Source organism: Acanthaster planci, linkage group LG12, assembly GCF_054643075.1.
Source record: "Acanthaster planci isolate LZ-2023a linkage group LG12, COTS_SCS, whole genome shotgun sequence".
In the NCBI taxonomy this organism is placed as follows: Eukaryota; Metazoa; Echinodermata; class Asteroidea; order Valvatida; family Acanthasteridae; genus Acanthaster; species Acanthaster planci.
Genome location: NC_141788.1, coordinates 1,348,131 through 1,371,412, shown reverse-complemented (window position 1 = coordinate 1,371,412; position 23,282 = coordinate 1,348,131). Strand labels below are relative to the sequence as shown.

Here is a 23,282-nt window from a genome sequence, read left to right as displayed (position 1 = left end):
CTTTGATTGCTGAGGCTGAATTCTGAAGCTTTTTGACGCTTTGTTAAGGAAAGACAAGGATATTGTCCGCATAAATCAAGTTTCCCTCATTGCAATTTGAAACCGGATAATCGTCCAGAGGTCCATGCCCTCGCTTGTATCGGCGAATGGGGCACGAGAGCAAGAGCGTACGGCTTGGGACGAGGTTACTGCCAGGCGTTGTTTGGTCCAGGCTAATTTTGCAGCGCTTATATTCGACAAGCTTCGGAAACAACTTCCAGGCTACGTTACCACACCTAACCACTGTTTACGCCAACAGCGAGCTGGATGTCCCACAAACCCTTGCGTCGCAATACACGATTCTGTGGAAAGTTGGTTTGCAAGTACCAGTGCGGTCATAGTGAAGACTATGGTTGGAATATAGGAGGGACTTCCTGTATTCTGTAAAGTATCCTCACCACGATAGTCACTGCCAGTTATCGTGTGGACTGCGCAGCTATGCGCACGTAAAAACTGAACTCCGTCAATATAGCAACATCAACTAACCCATCCAACTGATGAACGTGTCATTTGCTAATGTCTGGCAGTAGATATACCTCCACCATACATGCTCCTTTGACGGCGCCACCGACGGTAATTATTTTCAAACTTTGCTTTTTAAATTTTAACCTCAATTTAAACAGCATAGACCGACAATTACACAGCATGTGAATGCATTGTCCTTTAAGGCATGAACAACCCTTTGGTCGTAGGACAAGGAAGTAGCAGCCATTATTTTACGATCTGTTTGGGGTTTTGTCAAATTAGTTTCGATAGCGCCAGTCAGTATGTGTCCTTAAGCAAACATTGTGTTTTTCGTTCGTACCGTGGTACCAGTCAGTACTATGTTAGGTTTACGCTACAAGTTACGATCCATTGAATGAGTTTGTTTACAGGGCGTGTATAGACGGTCATGATCATTGAGGTAGGAAAAGATGATTACATTATGGACTCTAGTCAGGGGAGTGTCTCAGAAAGCCTATAACGAGCTGTATTACCTTTGTTTCTGCACTTAGTTTTGTCTACCCAAGTTGCAGTATCTATGGCCCTGCAGTGCTCTCGTTACACTTGTCCATTTACAATAATCATCTCTGGCTTTCAAAACGGGAACTGTTGCAAGCGTATGTGAGACCCCGATAGTCTTTTGCTGGCGTTGGTTTAGTAGTCATATATTGCCATACACCATTACCGTGTGTGCAGCTTGGAATAATACAAAGGACGTAGCACATCCGGATTGCAAAGCCAGATAAGGAAACAGAATTCACCCACACATCCTGAGGGGTTGGACACCATTAAAGGCATTGTATGTAGTGTTTTCGTTTTTATTCACGTATCACCTACACGAGCAAAGATAATAATACAATTTTTATATTTACCCGTCCTTACTTGTCTTCGTTTTTAGCTCTTCGCTTACCAGCTTGCCAAGTGTTTGATTGCTTCCTTTTGGTTGTCATAACAACAAGCAGAACTGGGACGAGCACAGTTACCGTCGCCCACAATGTCTGCAAAGGTAAGGCAAATACTCGACCACTGAGGCCCAGCGCACATGACCTTTGACATGAACCTCATCATTCAAGCAATTTTACTGAATTTCATAATCACCCAAAAATCTCCGGAACGAATACGATTACCTTTGGTGGTAAATACTTTCAACCACCAAGGTAAGCACAATATCGATTCTGTTCGGCGAATGGCAATAAATTTTCTGAAATGCAATTATGATGGAACTACTTTTAATATAAAAGGAGACTTCTGCATAAACAAGCTATGCTCTGTGAAGTGGGGTTGTGCATCAGATTACAAGTCACTGGCATTATTCAAAATGATATGTCTGAAATTCAAACTTGCAAATTAAAACAACATATTTTAAACTTCAGCGTTCAATAAGTTCGTGATGGAAGTAGTATTTGTATTTTTGTCATAGTCGTCCGTCATGGACATGACATATTCATCAATGTAGCCCACACCTTTGAGTGGCTTTTTGGCCTATAGTGTTCAGGGAAGGATCATCACCAAATGGCCGTCTACGTGTTCAGTTTGCCACACAAGGCCGTCAACTCCTAACATAAAATTTGTCATGGCTACAGAAAGCCAATGCTGACGTTGTCTCATATCTCCTGATCAATATTTGAACATTTACACAGGTCGCCGGCCTCCGCAAAACTGTGGATCAGCTTCGCAGAGAAGCTGACATCGAACGGATCAGAGTGTCTGAAGCGGGGGCAGACCTTATGGTATGTTGAAGCCAACGGATCAACCAATACAACAGCAAGAGGAACTGATCGATGGTTATCTCTGAACTACTGTTTGCAAACAGTAGTAAATGATAGCTTTAATCAAAAAAATTGATCCTTTATTCGAACTTTCGGGCCCTTAAAGCCGCTTCACACTTCAGGCGAATGTGATAGCGATTTGCGGCGACATTTGGCTCGATTTGAAATGTGTTCATATTTGGCGAGTTCGCAACGCGAATATTTGATTTGACGTCACAAATTCGCGTTCGTGTTTGCTTTCTCCTTACGTATGAACCGGCCTTTAATTGGACCATAATAAATTGGTCATAAACCCGAGATTTTCAATAATTTTGCTCCAGAGGGGATCTATTGAAATGAAACAAAAAGTCTGTTTATTTAACATAGGATTTAAAAGGTCCAGATTTGATCGCAGTGCCCCGAGAGACTTGATCTCAGCTCAATTAGACTCTGTAACTTCTCAAACGTCATTCCGAACACGATATCACCGGCGCCATTGTGAAGTTGGCCTAGGTCGAATACTTTATGACAACAGCCCGGGATTCAAGTCAATTCCAAAAATTTGTCGAGTCGATTTTTCCAGTCTAGATCCCCCGTGAACTTTAGGGTCGAGTTCGGGCGGCCTGTTCTTGACGCGGGTTTCTTGTTCTCGGGCTCGAACGCTGGGAACACGACTCAAGAACACTGTTCTCTGAGCAGGATCACACACCACCTCCTCGTCAGGGCTTTACGGGAACACACAGAAAAACTCGTGAGGTTTTGATTTTTGAACAGCTGCAAAAAGTGGAGAGATGGCTTACAAAGCTAGAGACAACAGGACGTTTTGCAAAATTAACATCGATCATTTTCCGTCACACAGAAAAAATGTTCCTGTTTAAATATAATAGAAAAGAATTCAGCCTAGTTATCCAAACGTTAGTTCTCGAATAACGTACATGGACGTAGCCGTATTGCATGTTGCTTGTCACTAAACTATCAGCGACAACCGGCTATATGTTTCCAGCGTTCGAGCTTCCGACCCAAGAACAACGAATCAAGCTGTTCGTGAACTTACGAGAACAAGCCGCCCGAACTCAGCCTAGGAGTCCATTTTTATTTTCAGTTTGAGATACTTTGACTCAGAAGACCTCAAGACTGGCTTCGCCTTTTGGAATTTATGCGACCACATGATAATTTTTTAGGGGTGAACTTATCATTAATGCGCTTTTTTTCGTTTTCTTTTCAGGCATATTGTGAAGCTCACGCTAGTGAGGACTTCCTCGTGACGGGTGAGAGTAACTTGAACCCCTTCAAGGAAAAGAAACCATGCAACATTTTATAAGAATTGGACTATCTCTGGCAACTGTTGTAGCTCCCTCTGGCGTTGGCAAGGTCACGGAACGACTTTTCTCATTTGTCATTGATAGCTATGGCATTATCCGGTTGTGACTCGGCAACTTACATCCCGAGTTCACTGCAAATTAGTTAACATATAGTGAGGGATTCGGGCATCAGAAGAAAGTATCCTTTTCACTCATCAATAACGAATGATTTTTTCCACCCACTTGACTGAAATTTTATACGGTTATGCGCCATTTTGTTACCGCTTTAATTTCTACCACGTGTGCATTTGCAGCGTATGTGAGAGAATGATCGCAGTAAGCATGGTCAGTATTTATACTGAAAATTACCCACCGTGTAATTAGGTACTGTAGGAGCGTAGGACCGGTATGCTAACCTTGAACTTCAACAGTAAAGTTCATAGCTTGACTCTCGCAAATGAAAGCTAACTTGGAAAAAGCGATCACTTGATTTTGGAAAGTAGGCCTATACTCCCGTAATACCTACCGGGCCTTGTGACTTTTACCCAGTGTGTATAATGGTGTATATTCTTGACATATCAAAACACACGTAGTGTCAATTTTTTTTTATATCAGGACACAATAACAAAGAGCTGCGAAAGGAAAAGAACCGACGTGAGGTCTTATATCTGATTGTGTAATGTCTAAACAGGAATTTCCCCTTGATTTATCAAGTATATCAAGTAAAAACAATTGGCTGTACAATAGGAGTAATGCGGGGGGGGGCTTATAAAAAATAAACAATTGGTTTTCGGGGGGAACCCCATTTTTTTCCTCTCCAAAAAAACGGGATACCTCACTGCACCGGCTTCATTATTTTCGAGCTTTTCCCATTCGAAGCAGTACTTTCGGTCCTGTATAATAGGTAACGCGTGATTTTATAGAGCACCCCCAATTTGAACAGAACCTCGCCTGCTTAACAAGGGAGTTTTTGAAGGCAAAAGGTCATTTTTATGTTAAAATGGTAACAAATTACACTCGGTGTATATAGATAATTGTTTTTAGCGAGACGCATTCTCAGACTCGGCCTGGAATTTATGTCTTGGTCAGTAAGCGGCTTGCCTGCCTTCTGACAGTTAATAAGATTCCTACCAAATTACTGATAAGTTCCCCAGCTTGCCTTATTTTGCAAGAGTGTCTACCAGGTATTATTCATAATTATTATTCAGGAATAACAACAGTGGTTTCTTTCATTTATGCTCCACGTGCAGGTTTAAAGTAAGCTTTGAAACGATAGTAGAATGGAAAATATAATGTGTCAAAAATCCCTCATGTAAGCAGCCCCACAAAGATACAGCAGAGGTTAATAAAACACGTTACAATTTTGTAGAATTTGTATGCTGCTATCTCGACCTATTCTCGGTTTGGTTTTTACTATCAGTCACGTAAACGCAACCGACCAGCAATTCTCTGTTTGCAGATAACTGCGCATGTGCAGTGATAGTACGAGCCGCCATATTAAAGAGCGGGTATTATTTTAGTGTGTCACGTTTCATGGATGGAGCTTTGTCGTGTATTGTCTAGAATTGAGGAAAAATTTGACGTGCTAAAACTTTCAAAGTATTGTTGATACTTGAGGGCGTCACACATTCAATAATTCCAGGGCTGTTTTTCAAATACTCGACTTGGGCTCCACCTCAGGCTTCAACTGGTTTTTTTTACTTCCTGACTTTGAGGTTGTAAGCGCAATAGTAAGTCTGATAGTGCCACAGAACATCAAGTAAGATGTAAAAGAGCCAAACATTACAAAACTTCAATTAAATGCTTCAGGCCCTCAATCAGGGATTGGTTTCCTGTGCAGAGCCTGAGACACAGACAAAGTTGAGTATTGGAAAACGGCCTGTGATTCTTGTGACGTATTAAGAGGTGTGTACCAGCAAGACAGAATAGATGCGTTAGTTGAAAGTTCAGCACAATCCATTATTAGAGAAAGACCTGTGCAGAGATTTTAAGGAAGTAGGCCTATTTGAAACGTCATGGGATGTTGTCAAAAAAGGGGGATCAAAATGTTGAAAGGCCGAAAACAATATTTTTTTAATTTATTTCTTGTTTGTTATATACATCGCTCTGGCTATGTAGTAAATCATTCCTAGCAGGCTTCACGAAGATTGCCAAGACAAAATCTCTTCGATTTCGAATCAAGAAAACAGTAATAGCAAAAATATTTCTGAACTCTTTTTCTGGTCTTCGTGCCCCTAATGTGATAAGTCGAAATTGTGGTTTCTCTTACGATTACTTTGGATTCCAACCACTGCACGATTTTCAACTGAGACAACAGTGCGGGTGACAGCGACAAGAAAGAGAAACAAAAATTATTTTTTTCATGACTCAACACATGCGCAGTCGCCAGACATCGGCGGCTACGAGAACGCCATTCTGTGCATGTGCTGTGTACGCTGTCGCAGATGCATGGCCAGTACAATGCTATGATAGGATATGAGCAGCACACACGACGGTCCACACGCACGTTGCTTAATGCTCTGCGCGTAAAATACGATTCGGCTTCGACCCCTAAGCTCATGATGCAAGATAACTAGGCGTGGTTCCGTACATCTCGCATGTAAGAAACCTGCCAGATCTGGTGTGTGTCTTCACTGCGCTTCGCAAGGTAAGGTGTGCCCGAATTCTTCCCATCTTTTCCATCAGACAGCAATCATTTTGTCCGCCACCGACGTTTCTCTTTGTATCGGTTACAATGCGCCTTGTGTAGGGCAAGAAAAATTGCCATCTGCGCCACTGTGTCAAATATGTTAAGCTTGAGGATTATTTTTCTGACGATGCGTTGTCAAATCTTGTCGTTGGGGATTCGCATATGTACTTAGTAACGTGGAACCTTGACCCGACTGTTTGCGTTATACCTATCTTGTAATACGTTGGGGTAAGTGCATACGGTTTCCATGTATTGATAGTGAATCCCCTCCCCCCCCAAAAAAAAAAGAAAGAAAAGATCTGACGCTGGAGGAATTCCTTTTTGGATGCATTCAGAAATGCTTTGGTCACGTTTAATTTGCCTCATAGTTCGAGGCCTACATTAAAGGGTCAGTCAGGCCTCTTATAACTGCGCGCGCCGCCAGTGCACGAGTTGACATCACATGTATGGATGAAATGCATTAGGCCTATTCAGTGTTCTGCTATCCAACTCAAATTTCCAGCCAGTTATTAAACCCACACGTGTCATTTACGGTCTGTTGCATGGTTGATTTGATGATAAAATATTGTGTACCATTGGAGTATCTAGTAAAATGAAAATTCGATATGCGGTGTTAAATTTGATTTTGTGAAATTCCAGCATTTCAGCGACATGTCTTTTTCGGGGGGGGGTCATTTGTGTTCTTTTTGTAATGTATTGTATATGATTTCAGATTGGATGTATGAGTCCTCAGAGCATTCCGGGCAGTTACACTTTCGCCATTTAGTTTTTGTCTATTTTGAATGATCCACAGTCAATGAGAGGAGATTATGTTTGCCGTCGGGCTTGTGTTGAAGGCGTTCTGGGCTCTTGGGGCATTGTAATACTGTTTGGTTGTTTCCCGTTGGTTCAGGTCTCCAGCCTAAAGTAAATTGATTAGGACACGGTGCACGCCGAGAAGATTACCTTTCATAATGAATGACTTTAAGAAGTAAATTGTCTAAATCCAGTAATACCATCTTCCACGTCTGTCATCAGATGAGAGATTAATTCGATAATGTCACATCAAATTTAATTTCCACTATCTTTTTGTCAAAAAAGAACTTCATCTCTTTTTAAAAGCACTTTTGGCCGGCAGAAATTATCCATTGACAAATATAAATCGAATAGTCCAAGAATGAAAGGTGGACACGAATGTTTTTATTGCCAGCATGTGACGCGAAAATGTGCGTGGTGATTTTCCCCGGGCTAGAAACAGTTAATTACCCAGAGGTGTTTGCATGTTATTCGCGTCAATATCATGCCAATATCCTGTTAAACGCTGGGCCCAGTAATGATATTTCCAGGTAAGAGCTACATGTCATCACAGGCACAAGTTGTCAGCTGGAGATTATATATTCCTCGGCAGAGCCTTGTAAGCTCTGTGGATTTCACCGGTCGTGCGCTCTGGTACCAGTGCGCCGTCAATGCCTCACTCCCTTCAGCTAAAGACCAACTGATCTATGGCAGTGCAATCGTTGACTCATACAATAAGATGTGTCATGATTTCCGCTTGCGTTAATTCAGACGCTTCAAAACTGAAGATAGCACTGCTATATGCGAGCATTTTCGCTTCTTTGAATCTCGTATAGGCCTACCCGTGATTGTTCAAGGTGATTTTTACTTGAGTAAATGGACGAGTTGTGTGCATAATGAACTGCTGAGTGCTGATTCACGTAGACCTGTGAGCATTACAATAAAGGATGGATGTTCCTAATTGTGCTCGCAACCAAACCAAGCAGAGAACCGTTAATTTCCCCATTCCATATAAACGAAGAGGGAGATGGAAGTGAAGAAAATCGGTATTACAGAGAGCAGGCATTATCTATCCTTATATTTAAAATAAATAAATATGAATACATAATGTGCTGCATATTTGCATATTGGCTTTTGTTCCACCGCAATGGCTTCTTCTTTTCTTATCATAATCATCTTCATTTGGGTCAGAATTTTGTTTGTAGATATTTTGCATTTTATAAAGGCTTTTTACTAGAGTAACATTAATTGTAGGATATGCAGTGAGAGCATTTCTTTGGAACTGATCAGGCTAAATATAAAGCGCAAATTCAATAAAATGAAACATTTGTGACACAATAGAAAGCAAGATGGGACAATCAAAACTGTTGAAGGGAAGACCCATGCATGTATTGTCTGCAAATGGCAAAACAGAGAAAAGCCTTCTACACGCAAGGTAAATTTACAGAGATCGTTCAGTGAGGACGTATGCATATTTAGGAGGTTTTCAAAGTGGACTGGCGGGACGAAGTCATTACGTCAACGACAAAATGGTGGCCAGTGCGATACTACCGCACGGGTACCATCACAATTGCTTCAATTTTATTGTTTCTGTGCATAACACGATGCATAGCATGATTTGTTTTCATTTTTGTTTAACCTTGGGCGGTCTTCCTTTGGTTTAGACCGAACAACTGTAAGTTTTTGTTTGTATGTTTGCAAAATTATCAATACATGTATTTCTGTGTGAGAGCACGAGAGTTATTGGCATTTGTGACTTGATCCCACGAAATATTTTAGGACATAGTGACTATTTTTCCCACTGTGTTTGGAAGGAGCTAACTTCCTTTTGCTTTTCGTGAAATACATATTGAGTTTGGCATCAGTAGTAGGCCTAATTCCGCCTCTGGACGGACGAAAAGCTGACAGCTAGTGCATATTGATTTCAACGAGCGTGGTTTGCCTGTATCCTTCCACTATACCAATTCATATTGTTGGTTTCGATATATTCTGGAATTGCATTTTATTCCTGAAGTTCAAGGGCCAGAGCAATGCCTATAGTGTCGCATTTAGGCCTCTAATGCCCGACATTGTGATAAGATCCAACAGTTTTCTTTGGGCAAGTTGGTTCCTTTGAAAGGGGTGCATTCTTTTGGCAATATTTCGAAACCAAAACGGAATGGTTAAATCTAATTATAGGCCTACATGCGTAAATCAGGTTAAGCATTCTTTGTAGCTGCATTCCCATGCAAAATAATGTCTCACCTTGCAGGAGAAGAGAGATTCATGTGATAGGTCTTAAAAATACTGTTTGTTCTCTTGTGTTAAGAATGGCTCCACACAGCCAGGGTGCATTATGAAAACACCTGCTCATATAGATGCTATCGTTGCGAAATTGCTGGGTATTGTTATCGCTTTATGACAGCACTCTTGGGTCACCCGCGCGAAGTAAACACGATAGTCCGTCTGTGGATCTCACTCCACGGGCTGGAATGACTCATCATAACCGAGAAAAGAGTGGAAAGTGATATTTTCCCGCGGAGCAACGGTTTCACCTGAGTCAATAAAACCACGAGGACACTTTTGAGCGTTATTCCCTGCCGAGCAAACCGGCCTGGAAATGATTGGATTTAGGAAAAATAAATAAAAAAAGGTCTGAGATTGCATGGGAGTTATTGCAAAGTTTGACTGTCGATCTGGATCAAGAGATTATTGGCGAGCATCGCTGTAGGCCTACGTGTGTAACCGAATTCAGCCAGAGGATTGTTGGGCGAAACCTCCACTTCACTGAAATTCTCATTCCCCCCTCTGTTTATGTTTTGTTAAAAAGACTGGAGAAACCTTTGTCTTACACCTGTAGAGGGGATTGTATGTATCCTCTTGTTTCGGAGCAGATGCCGCTAGTGTAATTGTGCACTCCTTTAAGACAATCGGTTTGACGCCCTCACGTGAAAAATATCGGGGGAGGGGGGACTTGGAGAGTCGGGGGGGTGGGGATACATAGTGCACATAATAGTTTATCCCGTTTCTACTTATCGAAAAAGGGGCCGACGTCGGAATGAACGGCCACTTGCCCCCGATAACTTTTCTATCCTGATGAGGATACCCTGAACAGCATGTAATGAAATCCAAGGTCCCGAGACAAAATGAGGAGTTCAGTCGGCGAGACAGGCTGCAGGGCCCCATGAGGCGACATTGACATTGAATGACACAGAAAAATCACCATCTGAATAGAATGTTAGCAACGCAACTTAATAGCAGTTTTTTTTTTCAACATAGCCGTCATGGACACCGCAAAGCCGTCCATCGTAGCTATCATGACCGCATGCATATTGCCGTCGAGCGTAGTCTACAGAGGGACTAGTGGGTACCAACGAACCATACGTTAATTTCGTAGATGAATGATTCTTAAACGTAATTTATTGCATCATGATATTTTAAATTTTAACTTCAAACACTTTAGTTTCCAAAATTCGACGTCTCCTTTTGAAAATGAAACCAGAGATTTCCAGATTTTTGGGCAGTCAGATGAAGGCAACAAAACATTGTTTGCCCTTAGGGTCCTCCACTAACGCCCTTTGATACAGGAGACTCTCTCACCAACGAAAAGGCTAATACACTTTAAGAGGACGGACACCTATTATATCATTGTATGTCAAGTTACAGCGCCGTACCGAGTCGTAATGGCATGTGTTGTATAATTAGTCACGAGTGTCGAGAATGGTGATTGAATTATCCATTAGTAGCAAAAACAAAACGCAGCACCGCTGGTGCTCGCGACATTAATTCCTTTTAACGAACCTTAGGGATAATTCATTTTATTTCTACCTGACGGCTAGTCATCAGAAACATAATTCAAGAACTTTCGTTCTTTTAAATCAAGCTTGCTTCCCTGCTAAATCTACCCATGCAATGCTTGGGTTGATACGGAGTTGCCTAGCAGCCTTCGAGTTTCCTAGCAACGCTGAAGCTCGGAACTAATCATAAGGTCTGTGCTGCATAGGCAGCCGCCCGGTACGACAATTCTTCTTTGCTCTTTAGAATTTCAGACTACATCAAGCCTCAAGTGCTACCGCCAGATGAAATTTACATGTGCTTATAACGTGTCAGATGGTTGATGAAGTGACATGCCACGCGAAAAAATATTGTACATTCATATCAACATCATTCCCTTCAAGAGAAATCAATTTTGGTTGAGTATTGTCAACTCTATGCCCTGGTCATAGATTGTCCGCTAACGAGTGACTTATTTACTCCACGGTCCTTCAAAGAAAAATGACTTGAATATATAAAGTTTTAAAAAAATGGATGGTACTGTTTTGTCATGTTTTTTTCTTTTCTTTTACTTTTTGATTATAACCAAATAACCGTTATGGTTATTGCCGATATTATCATTATTATCGGATGATTTGAACTGATTTAAATGATTGTCGAGACATGAGGTCCAAAAAGTTGAGAGTTTTATTCAGCAAAATGGTAACGTGATGGTGTGTTAATTTTTTCTATGCGAAATGTTATGTCGTTCAGAAGAGGAGAGACATTTACTAGCTGGACAAATTGACAATGTCACAGAACGTTTTACTTCTGCAGACCCTGCAGACGCGTGTCCTTAATTTGGGTGATAAGCAAGACCTGAGCTTCGCATTATGGAGAACTAAAATTTGTGGACAAATGTGATAAATTGCTGCATGCAGCATCCCCGTATCTAAATATATGGAACATCTTCGACGTTAGTGACGAGGAGCTTCTGGTTTGTTACATCAAGATAGTTGTCGTTTTCAGTGGTGTTACCGCAAACCTGGCGTAGCCTAAATGAAAGTCGGCGCATTTGTCATATCTGAATTCTTAATACCTCGACGGCATTGTTTTAATCGCGGAGATGCTCTTTTCCTTCTTCATTTGTACATGGACTGCTTTTCTTTATCTTATCATAAGCTCTAATGTTCTCTTTTTATTGAGTACATGTATCTGTAAAAAGTTATTTACGTCTCCATTGCTAATTTCCATCTTTAATTTCTGATGTATTTTCTTATAATCTTATCCATGTTGTCAATTTCTGTACCGAGTTCCCTTTAGTTACCAATGTAATTTTTTTTAAAGAGTATGGAATAAACGTCTTCTTGAATCTGAATCTGAATTTGGAGAAAACAAAACTTGTAGACGGAGCCGTAGATACTCAGAGTTCGAGAACGCAAAGTCTCCTTTAATGTTGCATTGCATGTCAGCTCTGCTCTGCGGAATTAAATCCACTTGTATATAGGTCAGGGTTTTCCTCACCTGTACGTTTCCGACATTCACAAGCCTGACCCAAGAGAAATCTTTAAAAACCAATTTTCCGGACGTGCGTCCTGGAGCTGCTCGAGGTGACAGAGGAGAGCGAGAAATGCTAACACCAGCGACTGGCTTTGCAGGTGGGGATGCGGAGAGCAACGGGGATACCGCTCTTCCACAGCTGGCGAGGATGTGTCCCCCCCCCCTTCGGCGCGCGCGCGTTTGTGCGTGCGGACCTGCATCGCCGAGAGGCCTTCTATTGATTCGATAATGAAGGACGGGCCTGGAACATCTCCGGGTGCTGCTCTTGACATGTTTTCTGAGAGCGACTCCTCTAGGGAGGAAAAGCTAGAGGAAGTGGGTAGGGCAAGGGAGGACAGTCGGATGAAGGGGTGGGGGTTAGCTAAGGAGGAACAGCAAACGGTGGATGACCAGGGAACTGCATGTAGATAGAATAGTTATTGCGGTGTTGATCATCAACCACATCTTGCCAGTCACATAATCAGGAAGGCAGAAAGACAAGAAAGAACTCACAAGACCATAGGGAACAAAACAAACCGACGCAATGTGGGAAGGGCTATCGAGAAGATAAAGTACAAAAGAGCTCAGGAAGGAACGACCGCAGTTGAAAAACATGGAATGTAACACGTAACAAGTAGAGCACTGCCAAGGCAGGCGAAGGAAGAATTTTTGGGAAGGTTCTAAAAACAGGCGAGGCGAACAACCGTCCTGAAGAAGTCTAGGGGAGGACGGAGAGGATTGAGAAGATTAAAGCACACAAATTGGAGAACCACATGTCTTATTACGCTCTGATGGTGGGATCAGTGGAGTGGAACATGCCATGCTTTGTAATTACTCCAAATGTCAATATTCCACGGAACTGACAATCGGATGTTATTACGGACGTCAGCTGGCGAGGCATCCCGCGGACTAATATTGACATAAAACTAAGTGTAGTGAAACAATATTTACGAAACCGTTTTCAGTGAACAAAGTGGCTACTGGAGACGTGAATTGGCGTTCAAATTCGTCTTCAAGTTATGTCCTCTCTGAAAGTCCCCCTTTCTAGTTATTTCTTGTTGCAACCTATACCTTTTCGCCTGCGCCAGAGACACGTTGGTTTTATACAAAGATATAGCGTTGACAGCCTGTGGCGCTCAATACCCCTTTTGGAATCAACCAGCGGATGTTTCATGTAACTATAATCGTGTGTTCCAACTCCACACTCCAGATGTTCTGTTCCATTCCTTTTGAACTTGATTTTGAGATAAAAGGTTGTTGGCAGCATGATCGCAGGAGTAAATGGGGGGGGGGCATGATATCAAAATGTGGTAACTACTTGAACATTACAGCGCTCGATGCCACGTTGATTATTGTTAATTCATCGCTGAGGATTTTCATCTCTTGGATAGATAAGTTTGTCAAATGAGGCTCTTGAGACTAGATGCACATTCAAGGCTTATCAAACACCCCTGTGATACAATGTAGTGTTTCATTCAGTTCTTTTAAACCCCATCACTAAAAAAGACCCTTTTATGGGCTAAATATTGACGTTTATCGGAGGTAATGTGCGGTTTTTGGTTATTTTCATCAGGGGCAAACCAGAATGATATCTCTGTGAAAGAATAGGCTCTGTGACTGCGACTGATGGAAGAGTAGATTCCGCAATTTTCTTCTGAAATATTTATTCTCTTTGTGCTACCCATATAGCGTCCTACGTTTCTGTATATCATTGTGTTCACGTCGATCGTATTCATCGAAGCGAGGGTTGTTTGGCGGGAGCAGATCTGCTGGCATTAAGCATCAAGGTCAGAGGCTCCGCCGCTCGAATATTTCCTTTTTTTAATGTCATGGCAACATATGAGGTTAACGAGGAGTGGCTAGACAAACAGGTGCGTAATGTTTAAGCCCGGGCAATATCATCTCCCGTGACCTTTGTGATATTATCGGAGCTTCGGTGTCATGATACTCGGAGCTCGGAGCAAACTATTCAGCTAGCGGGTTTTCTTTGATTTATTTCTGCCGTAATTAGAATAAATTTTGAACAATCTGGTCCTCTTTTGTAAGCAGAATTTCACGACTGAGGAAGTTTGTTTTATTTTGAGTGAGATCTATAAGCCCTTTTGGGGTTTATGTACCATGAAACGTAAATATTTGAGACTAAATTGTTAATTGCATAAAACTACTTACAAGCGCGAGGAGATATTTTTACCATCAACCGCATTGGGATGACCATTGACAATGACACCATGTCGACATTTTGGAGGTTTTTCATTTGCATGGACGCGCCACTAGCTTCCCCCGGTCTCATCAGCAGAAGCTTTTGTTTCACAAATACTTTTAAATCATGCAGGACCCCTAACGCCGATGCTCAGTCTCTCGAAATGATGATGAAACTTCATCCAAAATGTTCTGCACATTGCATGAATCCCTTTGAAATTCAATCTCTGCCTCGTTTATACGTTTTCCTTTGGGATTACCAATCTGTCCACAAAATGCTCACCGCAGCAACACCGATACACTTAGAATGGAGAGGGTTTATTTTTCTTCAGTTTTGCTGGTACTATTTGCCTCTTATGCGGTTTTGAATGACATCGTGACAGATTATGTAGCTAAATGCATTGATTATTTCCAACACTAGGTTGTTACCAATACGGAAATGAGAGCGATCATAGACAGCTTTTTGTGACGGATAGAAATTAATATGAATGAGCCGGCCCTTCACTGTACCAACACCTGCGCCTCAATCGCTAATTGATGACTTAGTTTTTATCATTTGTGAGATAGCACATCAAACATCTGTCTCTGCACCCTGAGGGAAGTAATTTCTTTTAATGAATGTCCAAATTTGTGATTTAATCCCCTTGTTAAGTGTCCTACAGAAATGCTCTGCGTCTTGCCAAGTATCCTAGCAGATTTGGAAATTAAAAATTTAATGTACCTTGGTATTGAATTCAAAAGATCTTTGATAGTAGACAGATAGTGGCTGTTCTATGTCTGTGATTCACACGCCACTGTTTCAGCAAATTGTCACGGGTAAGGACCAGCGCCGTGATGTTGTGGCGGAATTGTCTAGGCGGCTTGGATATCAGGAACCTCAAAGTCCAAAAATGTATCATAACCCATTAACAATATAAACAATGAACGAATTTCGAAGGCAGGTTTCGAGGTTCAACGTTGCCATATCGGGGAGTGCGGACACAGTACATCTGATGCAGAGTTCAATATTTTTTGGGTTAGCCTTCTTGTGCGTCTAGCACGCATTCTATTCATTGGCACAGTATGGTGACCCTGTAGTCTGTGATAACTCGTTTTAAGAACGTGGTTCTGTTTCATTTTCTGTGCAGCGCTCCTTACAGAGGCCGCCCTCTACACAGATTGTTTCCTTATTACTGGTCGTCATAACAACAAGCAGAGCTGGGACGAGCACAGATACCAGCGCCTAGTATGTCTGCACAGGTACGACTACTGATCTTTGACGCATTTCTGTGACCTTTGACACACAGGAAGACCTTAGTTTATCCACAGAAAAAGAAAGTGCAGAAGTTAACACAATAATCTCTTTTGATCGAGGTCCACATCAAAATTATGCGCTTAGGTAAGGCAGGCTTGAAATCTTGGTAGTCTTAACAATGTTTTCAGATGCATTGCTTATTTCAGTAAAATTAATATTCATGTACATACATATAGTATTTAATTTCGAAAGCGTTCAACATTTATTTGGTAGTTTTTGTTCATCAGTGCATCTTTTATGAACTGAATATTTATTCAGTTACATGAACAATGATCTGCAAGTTGGAGATAACATTTGTAAATTGGCAAAACAAAAAGAAGAAGGTCCCGCTGGGACTCGAACTTGGATATCTGGATTCAAAGGCCAAGGTGGTCACCATTACATCACGGGACCATATCTCTCGCCATAGCATGGTGTTACTTGATAAATCGATGGAAGTAGTCAATATAATTGGGTCATAAATGGCTCGTCGTCTTTAATTGCGTTTTTTGTTCTTTTACATGTCTTTCACATTTTTAGGGCACGTGAAATATCTTGATCCACATTGCCATCCCAATTTACATTTCCTCTTTGTCTGATAATGCCCCATTCAGATGTGATAAACTTAAATTGTGTTGATATTATATTATTCTTCGGGGAGGGGGGTATGTTGCTTTCAGTAATGTGTATTCTTTGTGAACTCTTCACAGGTCGCCAGCCTCCGCAAAACTGTGGAGCAGCTTCGAATGGAGGCTAACATAGAGCGAGTCAAAGTTTCACAGGCTGGGGCCGACCTCTTGGTACGTAGAAGTGAACAAGTGAATATAGAAATTAACTGGTAAACAATGAAACGAAAACAGTATATCTGCTAATTCATTCGGCGTTCTCAATCTGAAAGGAAGGTTATTATTAGTGTTAAGCGTTGGCCTCAAAGGGTGTTTTGACTTAAATGATTACTTAAGTAGAAGTGCAAAACGCATTCTTGTGAAAGTTTTGATATAACGGTTTTTTGTGCTGAATACTTTTTTAATAAATCACTCTGGGAGATGATGTCGTCATGCCAGAAACTGAGAGAGTAATTCCAATTTTCGAACTGCTATAAGACTTTGATATCAACGATGTAGTCGAAAATATTTCCTAGAGTTTGAGTAAAAGTACGGGGAAAGTATGGATCAGGATACAACACTACTATCGAGGATCTCCAAGTGTACACGTTCGAGTACTGAACGAGGCATTAAGTTTGGTATGTCAGATTGCTATATAATTAACGAACAAAGTGCGCATTCACATCAGCGCGCATACAAATAGTATTCCAAGATATCTTTCCTGCTCATGTTGACGTTTGCGTAGGTCGTGCTGCCAACCACCAACCCCATTAACTTCGTTTACACATGACAGTTGTGTTGACTCTTGGATCGGTGACATTTGTTCAGGGAATTGGTGTTTTCATATCACCAAAAACACCAGTGATACAAAAGTGTTCTTAGGTACCTCAGCCTGGTTTGAGAAAAGCCGAATATTAAATCCCCAGTTAATTAGCATTTTAACAGTGTCTTCTTTTTTTTTTCATTTGTCGTTGGTGTCTTTTCCTTGCAGGCATATTGCCAAGCTAACTCCCCGGAGGACTACCTAGTACTAGGTGTTCCGCCTAATCTGAACCCTTTCAAGGAGAAGAAAGCATGCACGATTTTATAAGGAGATTCGCCTTGGCCTATAATTTTACACTTCTGTACATTTCGAACGTCAAACTTGCACGCTACTTCACACAGTATTGGTAAACTACAACTAGTATTGACGGGATTATGTGCTTGGCATTTTTTGTAGAAACGATAACGGTAAATTTCAGGACCTTATGAGATCTTTGATTTGTAAATCTACAGATTTTGACCAGAAAAATCAATGAAAATGACTGTTCATAATGGAAACCCACTCTCCACGCATTCAAGAGGTTTGAATGCAGAAGAGGTATACCTTGAAGACTTTTGGGGGCGTGGTCAAAAATTCAGGCTTCAGAATTTGTCGACTATTAGGCCTATTTCAGTTTGTGGAGAAATTTTCAGAAATTGTCACAGACGATTTTTAAAGAGTAGTGGTTTTGATACACGCTTTTACAATGGAAGACCTAATTTGCTTGCATGTTTAGTTTAGACTGGTTTCCGTCATGTGTATACTTAATTCATCTATCTATTAGTGGGTAAGTCGACGGGTACCAGATTTCAATAGATCTATGTATCCGTTGACCCGTCATCGTGTAAGTGGATAGATCTTGATTTATAGATGTTCCAGCTCCTTGTGTCAACTCAATCAAAAATTACAAACATTTTGTTCAACTAAGCCCGAGAAAAATCAAACAGGTGAAGGAAACAGAATATCAAATATTTCCCTGCCGATACAAAACAAATCATATGATACTATAGAACACGCTCCTGAATTGGCTTCGAGCCAGGCACCCAGTGCCAGCACACATGATGGTCATGTGAGTGGGACATCTGCACTTGTAAGCAAGACGTCGTAGGTTTGAATCCAACCTGTGGCACACTTTGGAATTTTTTCGCATACCTCGGACCACTGAGAAATACGGTGTGACTACATAGGACTGCACAAGGGCAAAACCTAGTATTATTATGATGTAAATGATAATCATTATTCCTTGTTGACGAGTTTTTACCTTTTTTTTCAAGGAGTCCTGGGTATATGTTGCTCTTTTTTTCGTGGAGTCTCGCATTATTGTAGGCCGGCGTGGTAGCACTAAAACATCACAGGGTCATTTCTCAACGGGGAATTGATTCACAAAAGTACTGTCTGTACACTTTTTATGACGACGCCGAGAGAGACGCCGTGTAGTCATCAGCCTAGGAGCTTTGCATTTTCTGTCCTTGACCCATTATTTGTGACGAATAATCATTTTCTTTATGCATCAACTTGTTTTAAAAATGTACTTGTTGCATGCTTTTTACTTAAGAAAGAGCTGCCACAAGTGTCCTGTCTTTTGGTGTTGCATGTACATTCTCTGACAAAGTTGTAACATATAGACTATTTGAACTACTCTAAAGGACCTTTAACTGGCGTATAATATTATATTTAAATAGCAACCGTAGCCCAATCAAATTGACTTTCCTTAGAGCATTTTGTTTTAGTTCGCACGAGTTACCAGTTGAAAAAAGAAAAAAAATAGTAGTTTGCACTGAAGTCATATAGTTAACGGTGATGTAAACACCAGTCTATTGTTGTCAGACTTGGGACCAAACTCTGAAATTTAGAGCCCTTTCTATTTTTTTCTTCTTCAAGTCATCAGATGGGGGGGGTGTTCCGTATGATTTTTTTTTTTTGGAGAGGGTAGTGCTCAAGCTATGGACATTCCACTTAACATACATCAAATAGACGTTCATGTTATAATAATTATGCCTGTTTTCAGTGCTTCAATGTCTATAGTAGAAGACCCGGCGTCTGTTTGGTGTAGGCTTAACAAGTACAGTTTCGTACATTTGGTCAAGTGTTAAGGCAACCATTTGGTGTGCATGGTAAAAGACGTGGTCATATTTTTACCTTTGAGCTAATCTAAGTATAATGACATGTAAGGCGTCCCATAACTATATGGAGTGCTCAGATCTAAGTTTGTGTAGTTGCGTGCGCATGCACTATCATTATCAGTGCGTCCACATTGCAAACGTCCGCTCGGGCAAAGCACGCGGTGTGTGCTTAATTAAGATTTATCTGAGCAGCCCCCATGTCGGTGTTTACAATAAACAGCGCTGGGGTTTTTGCCGCCATTTTAAATTGTTGAACCTAAAATGTCAGTAGTTTTACGGACCTCCATCCTCATTTAAATTACATTAAATACATAACGTAGATTAACAATGTTCGGTTTTCGTGGAGATATCAACTCAATAAATTTTATTCAAAGGGATTGTCTCGTATTTATCATTCTTTTATTCGATCATTGTGCTTTTTTTCTTCAGAGTTTTTTGCCGGTGATGTTTTTACAAGGCAGGCGCTTTATGCGGAAAGGGTGATTTTCAGTTTTTATAAAAGCCATGATTGAAATGAGGTTCCAGCAGAGAAATGAACAGTTTCATCAATTCTTGAGAAGGAAAAGCGTTGATAAAAAGAGCCCGCTTCTTGAAAAGCTATACCTTGTCATAATCGCAATTCATACGCAGCTTACAATACACACACGAATCGTCTTCCGGTCGGGAGAATGTCACTCCGTTGGCATGGCAACGGCTTATTCATGCGTGTTTCTTATTCGTTTCTATGGTACTGAGGCAAGGCGGTGTTTGTTCGTGCTCATTGTTATCCACGCTGCGGCGCGCGGGACCTATTTTCTATTGCGTACGTAGTCACGTTTGAAGCTATTGTGCCGTGCTAGACAAGTCGCTTTTTTAATAAATAGGTTGAAACATATGCTAATGGCACCGATATTATTTTTTGAAGTAGGAAAAAGCGACAACTCAGGTCAGTTTGTATGTAAAAGGCGAGACATCATTGGAGCCATGGTCTGAGTTCTTTCCAAACTGGGGAAAACTTGGAGCCTGAAGAAAGTAAATAAATTTTATTGTTCAGTTGATGGAATCATTAGTTAAAAACTAAGGCATAAAATAATAATCTTGCGACTAATCAAAGATTCCAAGACTTAGTGAAACATAATCGAAGACAGCACTATATTGATGAAGGAGTCATTGATGGCAAAATAAAACGGAGGTACGAAAATCATTGCAACAGGCAACGTAAGATGAAGCTGCAAGCCGCAAAGTCAATAAAGAGAACGAGACAAAGGGAAGTTATCCAGTTAAAGCACGAGGCTTTGTAAAGACTTTCGAGTTTGCCTGAACGAAATACATGAGCGAGTTACTGAAAGAAAAAGAACGTTCGGAATGCACGGAGAAAGGCGTGGTTTGGCGAACAATCGAGCTAGCAGCTTGCAGCCATGATAGAGAAAAATGACTACAAAAGCCATAGCTGTCGTTTCTGTATCGGTTTTAGTCACGCTAGTGGTAAACAGTCGGTGTTCACGCATTCTGACCCTGGGTACCTGATGGGAGACATCGTGAACGGAGCAAACAACACAGACCATCTTCAACGGTTGTCCTTTGTGGGAAACAACATCAGTTCGCTTGGTAAGCAATGCAGAATGCATACGCTTCCCTCCCTTTAGTAGCTGGATTGAAGAATGTTGCAACTGTTAAGATAAATCTGATTTACTTTTCATGCAAGGACTTCATGCCAAGTGATTAAAACTGTAGCTAAGTTTCTAGGCCGGGTTGGACGCCAGTCTTCGTTTCATTACGACTGACGGTCAGGTGGTCCACCTGGGATATCTAGATCCAATCAAGTAGAGCCTATAGTTGCTATTGTTTTTCGACTGTTGCATTTTTTTTCTATAAACAGATCAGCTGTGGCTCTGTTATAGGGGAAAAAAGGTAGTCTAGGGTAACGTGTAGTAGAAAATGTCGTTATATTTTACTAAAGGACTTGGAAGGAACTCTTTTAGGCTTGATTTCTTTCTTAACCAAAGCTGGCGTTTGGATGGTCTGCAGGGTCACCCATTCTACTCCATGCAAGCTCCGTACGAGCGCGCGTCTATCACATAAACTTGCATTTGATGGGGTATCTTCAAAAAAAGTCAAGCACAAATTTCACTCACAAGTGGGTTTTTCAATATGATCCTCGATTTGACGGCATTTTTCCAGGACGTTAATTTACGGTTGTCCCCCATTTCAACCAATTTTTTTTCAGCGCATGCTCTTTACAAGAAGAACTATGGACCGTTCGCAACATCTGGCACACAAGTCATCCCAGGTAGGCCTCCATAAGAGATTTGATTAACTTTTACAAACTTATTTCTTTTGGGCAACGGCTTTTGGTTCTAGATATCATTTTCTGTCTTTGACCATGTTGAAAAAGCAGCAATAGAATCCACTTTGTTGGTTGGCTGTGAACAATTCAACAAAATCTGGAATATGTCTTTCTGTTGAGTAACATACAATCACAGCGTATTAGAAGGTGAAAGCGATTAAGTAACAGCTGTGACAAGAAGGACAGTAAAGAGTGTAAAAGATCTGAATGAAAACATGAAAACAATTCATTATTGCTTCCCAAATGACTATGACAACACATTGTAACAACACCCCCCTCTAACTTGGTAATAATTGGCTGCTTTCTTTATTGGTCGTAGATCACAAAACTGCGTCGAGAAGTAGAACAGCTTCGTAAGGAGGCTAACATTGACCGCTCCAGAACATCGGTGTCTGGGTGGACTCTCATGGTGGGTTGAACACTGTGTTTGGGAACACCGAAATTCAACCGTGAAAATCCAGTCCCGTGGTGCAACCACGCAGGGGGTTTGGGCATCATGGGGGGAGGAGGGTTAAATTCCACCCTAAGCCTTCCTCTCACGACAAATCTGGGTGCACCACGTCCGGAACTCCCCAACCGCTTTTTCCCTCTACCGTGCCAATCTTCACCTTTACCATCTAAATCCTTCCCTCCCTTGGTCTACTTCGGACGCTGTTCATCTGTTACAAGCCTTTATTTCCTTGTTTGGTTAACCCGTAGAAAATTTCACCTCCACGTTATCAATTAGAGAACATTGTACTAGCCGCCCTGACGTGTAAATTGCCAACCACGACGGCATTTGGTTGAACCGGTTCGCCGTAAGAAGTAGAAATTAAATTCATATTTTGCGCGTCAACTATACGTCCCTTACGTACAAAAGCATTTCAAATAAACTTGTCCATTTTTATCTTTCAGTTTTGTTTTTATTCATTCATTTCAGTGTTGCTTTTAGTTTGTGGCTGTGTTTAGTAAAGCTTAAGTGGGATTTTTTGTTTCGTTTTGGTTTGCATTTTTAATTCCTTTCGTTTGTATAGGATTACTGCAACATGTACTACGATGCTGACCCACTTCTGCCTGGGGTCATGACCTTTAACCCCTATAAGGAGAAGAGGACATGTAACATCGTTTGATGAGACAACATGCGCAGATTACGCAATGACATTTACGTCCAAGTCACTCATCAAATTTAAGCTTAAATCCTATTATTTGTTTCATTGCATACAGAAAAAAAGTTTGAATTGAACTTGTGATAGCATATATACATTGTGAAGAGCTAGGGATCTTGACGAACTGTCGTTTTTGAACATCTGCAGGACGCAAGTCACCTTGTTTATAGGACTGTAAATACCGGAGCCGAATTTCAAAATAATCATAATCAAGAAACAAACTGTATGTGTGGTCGTGTCTTCATCGTTCATTGCAAGCTATCCTCCATTGGATTAAACTGTACATTTGTAACAGAAGACTATTGTATTGCAGCGCGAGTTTTTAAAATCGGTACATAAAGCATTTTTCTTGTAATTTCTGTACATGTATTTTGTATTTGTAATTTAGGACAGACTTGTCATTCTCTGGGTGGAGGAATAAAGTTTTGTGACACAATTACAGTTACATTTTCCTGATAGTCGAAAATGAATCCAGCCTGTTGTAGTGGCATTGCTTGATTCCAA

General features: G+C 41.1%; 2 protein-coding genes across 4 annotated transcripts; both read left to right on the top strand.

Annotated features, from left to right (window-relative positions):
• Nucleotides 1–431: 431 nt before the first annotated feature.
• Nucleotides 432–19,684, top strand: LOC110982833 (guanine nucleotide-binding protein G(I)/G(S)/G(O) subunit gamma-12-like). Of its 3 annotated transcripts, none has more exons than XR_015427388.1 (7): nucleotides 432–612; nucleotides 1,421–1,528; nucleotides 2,163–2,252; nucleotides 3,496–6,218; nucleotides 15,632–15,743; nucleotides 16,488–16,577; nucleotides 17,374–19,684. XR_015427388.1 is itself a non-coding variant. In XM_022241547.2 (4 exons), the coding sequence occupies exons 2-4, from the start codon at nucleotides 15,732–15,734 to the stop codon at nucleotides 17,470–17,472; spliced, it is 201 nt and encodes a 66-aa protein (XP_022097239.1). In that variant the 5' UTR covers nucleotides 6,001–6,218; nucleotides 15,632–15,731; the 3' UTR covers nucleotides 17,473–19,684. The 3 variants fall into 3 exon arrangements, 1 of the variants encoding a protein (XP_022097239.1); XR_015427389.1 differs by lacking the exon at nucleotides 432–612 and adding an exon at nucleotides 1,169–1,321; XM_022241547.2 differs by lacking the exons at nucleotides 432–612; nucleotides 1,421–1,528; nucleotides 2,163–2,252 and having other exon boundaries at nucleotides 6,001–6,218.
• A 474-nt stretch (nucleotides 19,685–20,158) lies between these two features.
• Nucleotides 20,159–23,248, top strand: LOC110982811 (guanine nucleotide-binding protein G(I)/G(S)/G(O) subunit gamma-12-like). Its single transcript, XM_087144430.1, has 5 exons — nucleotides 20,159–20,318; nucleotides 20,761–20,894; nucleotides 21,514–21,576; nucleotides 21,953–22,042; nucleotides 22,647–23,248. The coding sequence occupies exons 3-5, from the start codon at nucleotides 21,517–21,519 to the stop codon at nucleotides 22,740–22,742; spliced, it is 246 nt and encodes an 81-aa protein (XP_087000556.1). The 5' UTR covers nucleotides 20,159–20,318; nucleotides 20,761–20,894; nucleotides 21,514–21,516; the 3' UTR covers nucleotides 22,743–23,248.
• Nucleotides 23,249–23,282: the final 34 nt, after the last annotated feature.

What these genes read in the sequence shown, in the direction of transcription:
- LOC110982833 (XM_022241547.2), top strand. An exon ending in AGGCTGGGGCCGACCTCTTG is followed by an intron (nt 16,578 to 17,373) that starts GTACGTAGAAGT and finishes TTTTCCTTGCAG; the next exon opens with GCATATTGCCAAGCTAACTC.
- LOC110982811 (XM_087144430.1), top strand. Translation starts at nt 21,517, where the DNA reads ATGCTCTTTACAAGAAGAACTATGGACCGTTCGCAACATCTGGCACAC. An exon ending in TGGCACACAAGTCATCCCAG is followed by an intron (nt 21,577 to 21,952) that starts GTAGGCCTCCAT and finishes TATTGGTCGTAG; the next exon opens with ATCACAAAACTGCGTCGAGA. An exon ending in TGTCTGGGTGGACTCTCATG is followed by an intron (nt 22,043 to 22,646) that starts GTGGGTTGAACA and finishes TCGTTTGTATAG; the next exon opens with GATTACTGCAACATGTACTA.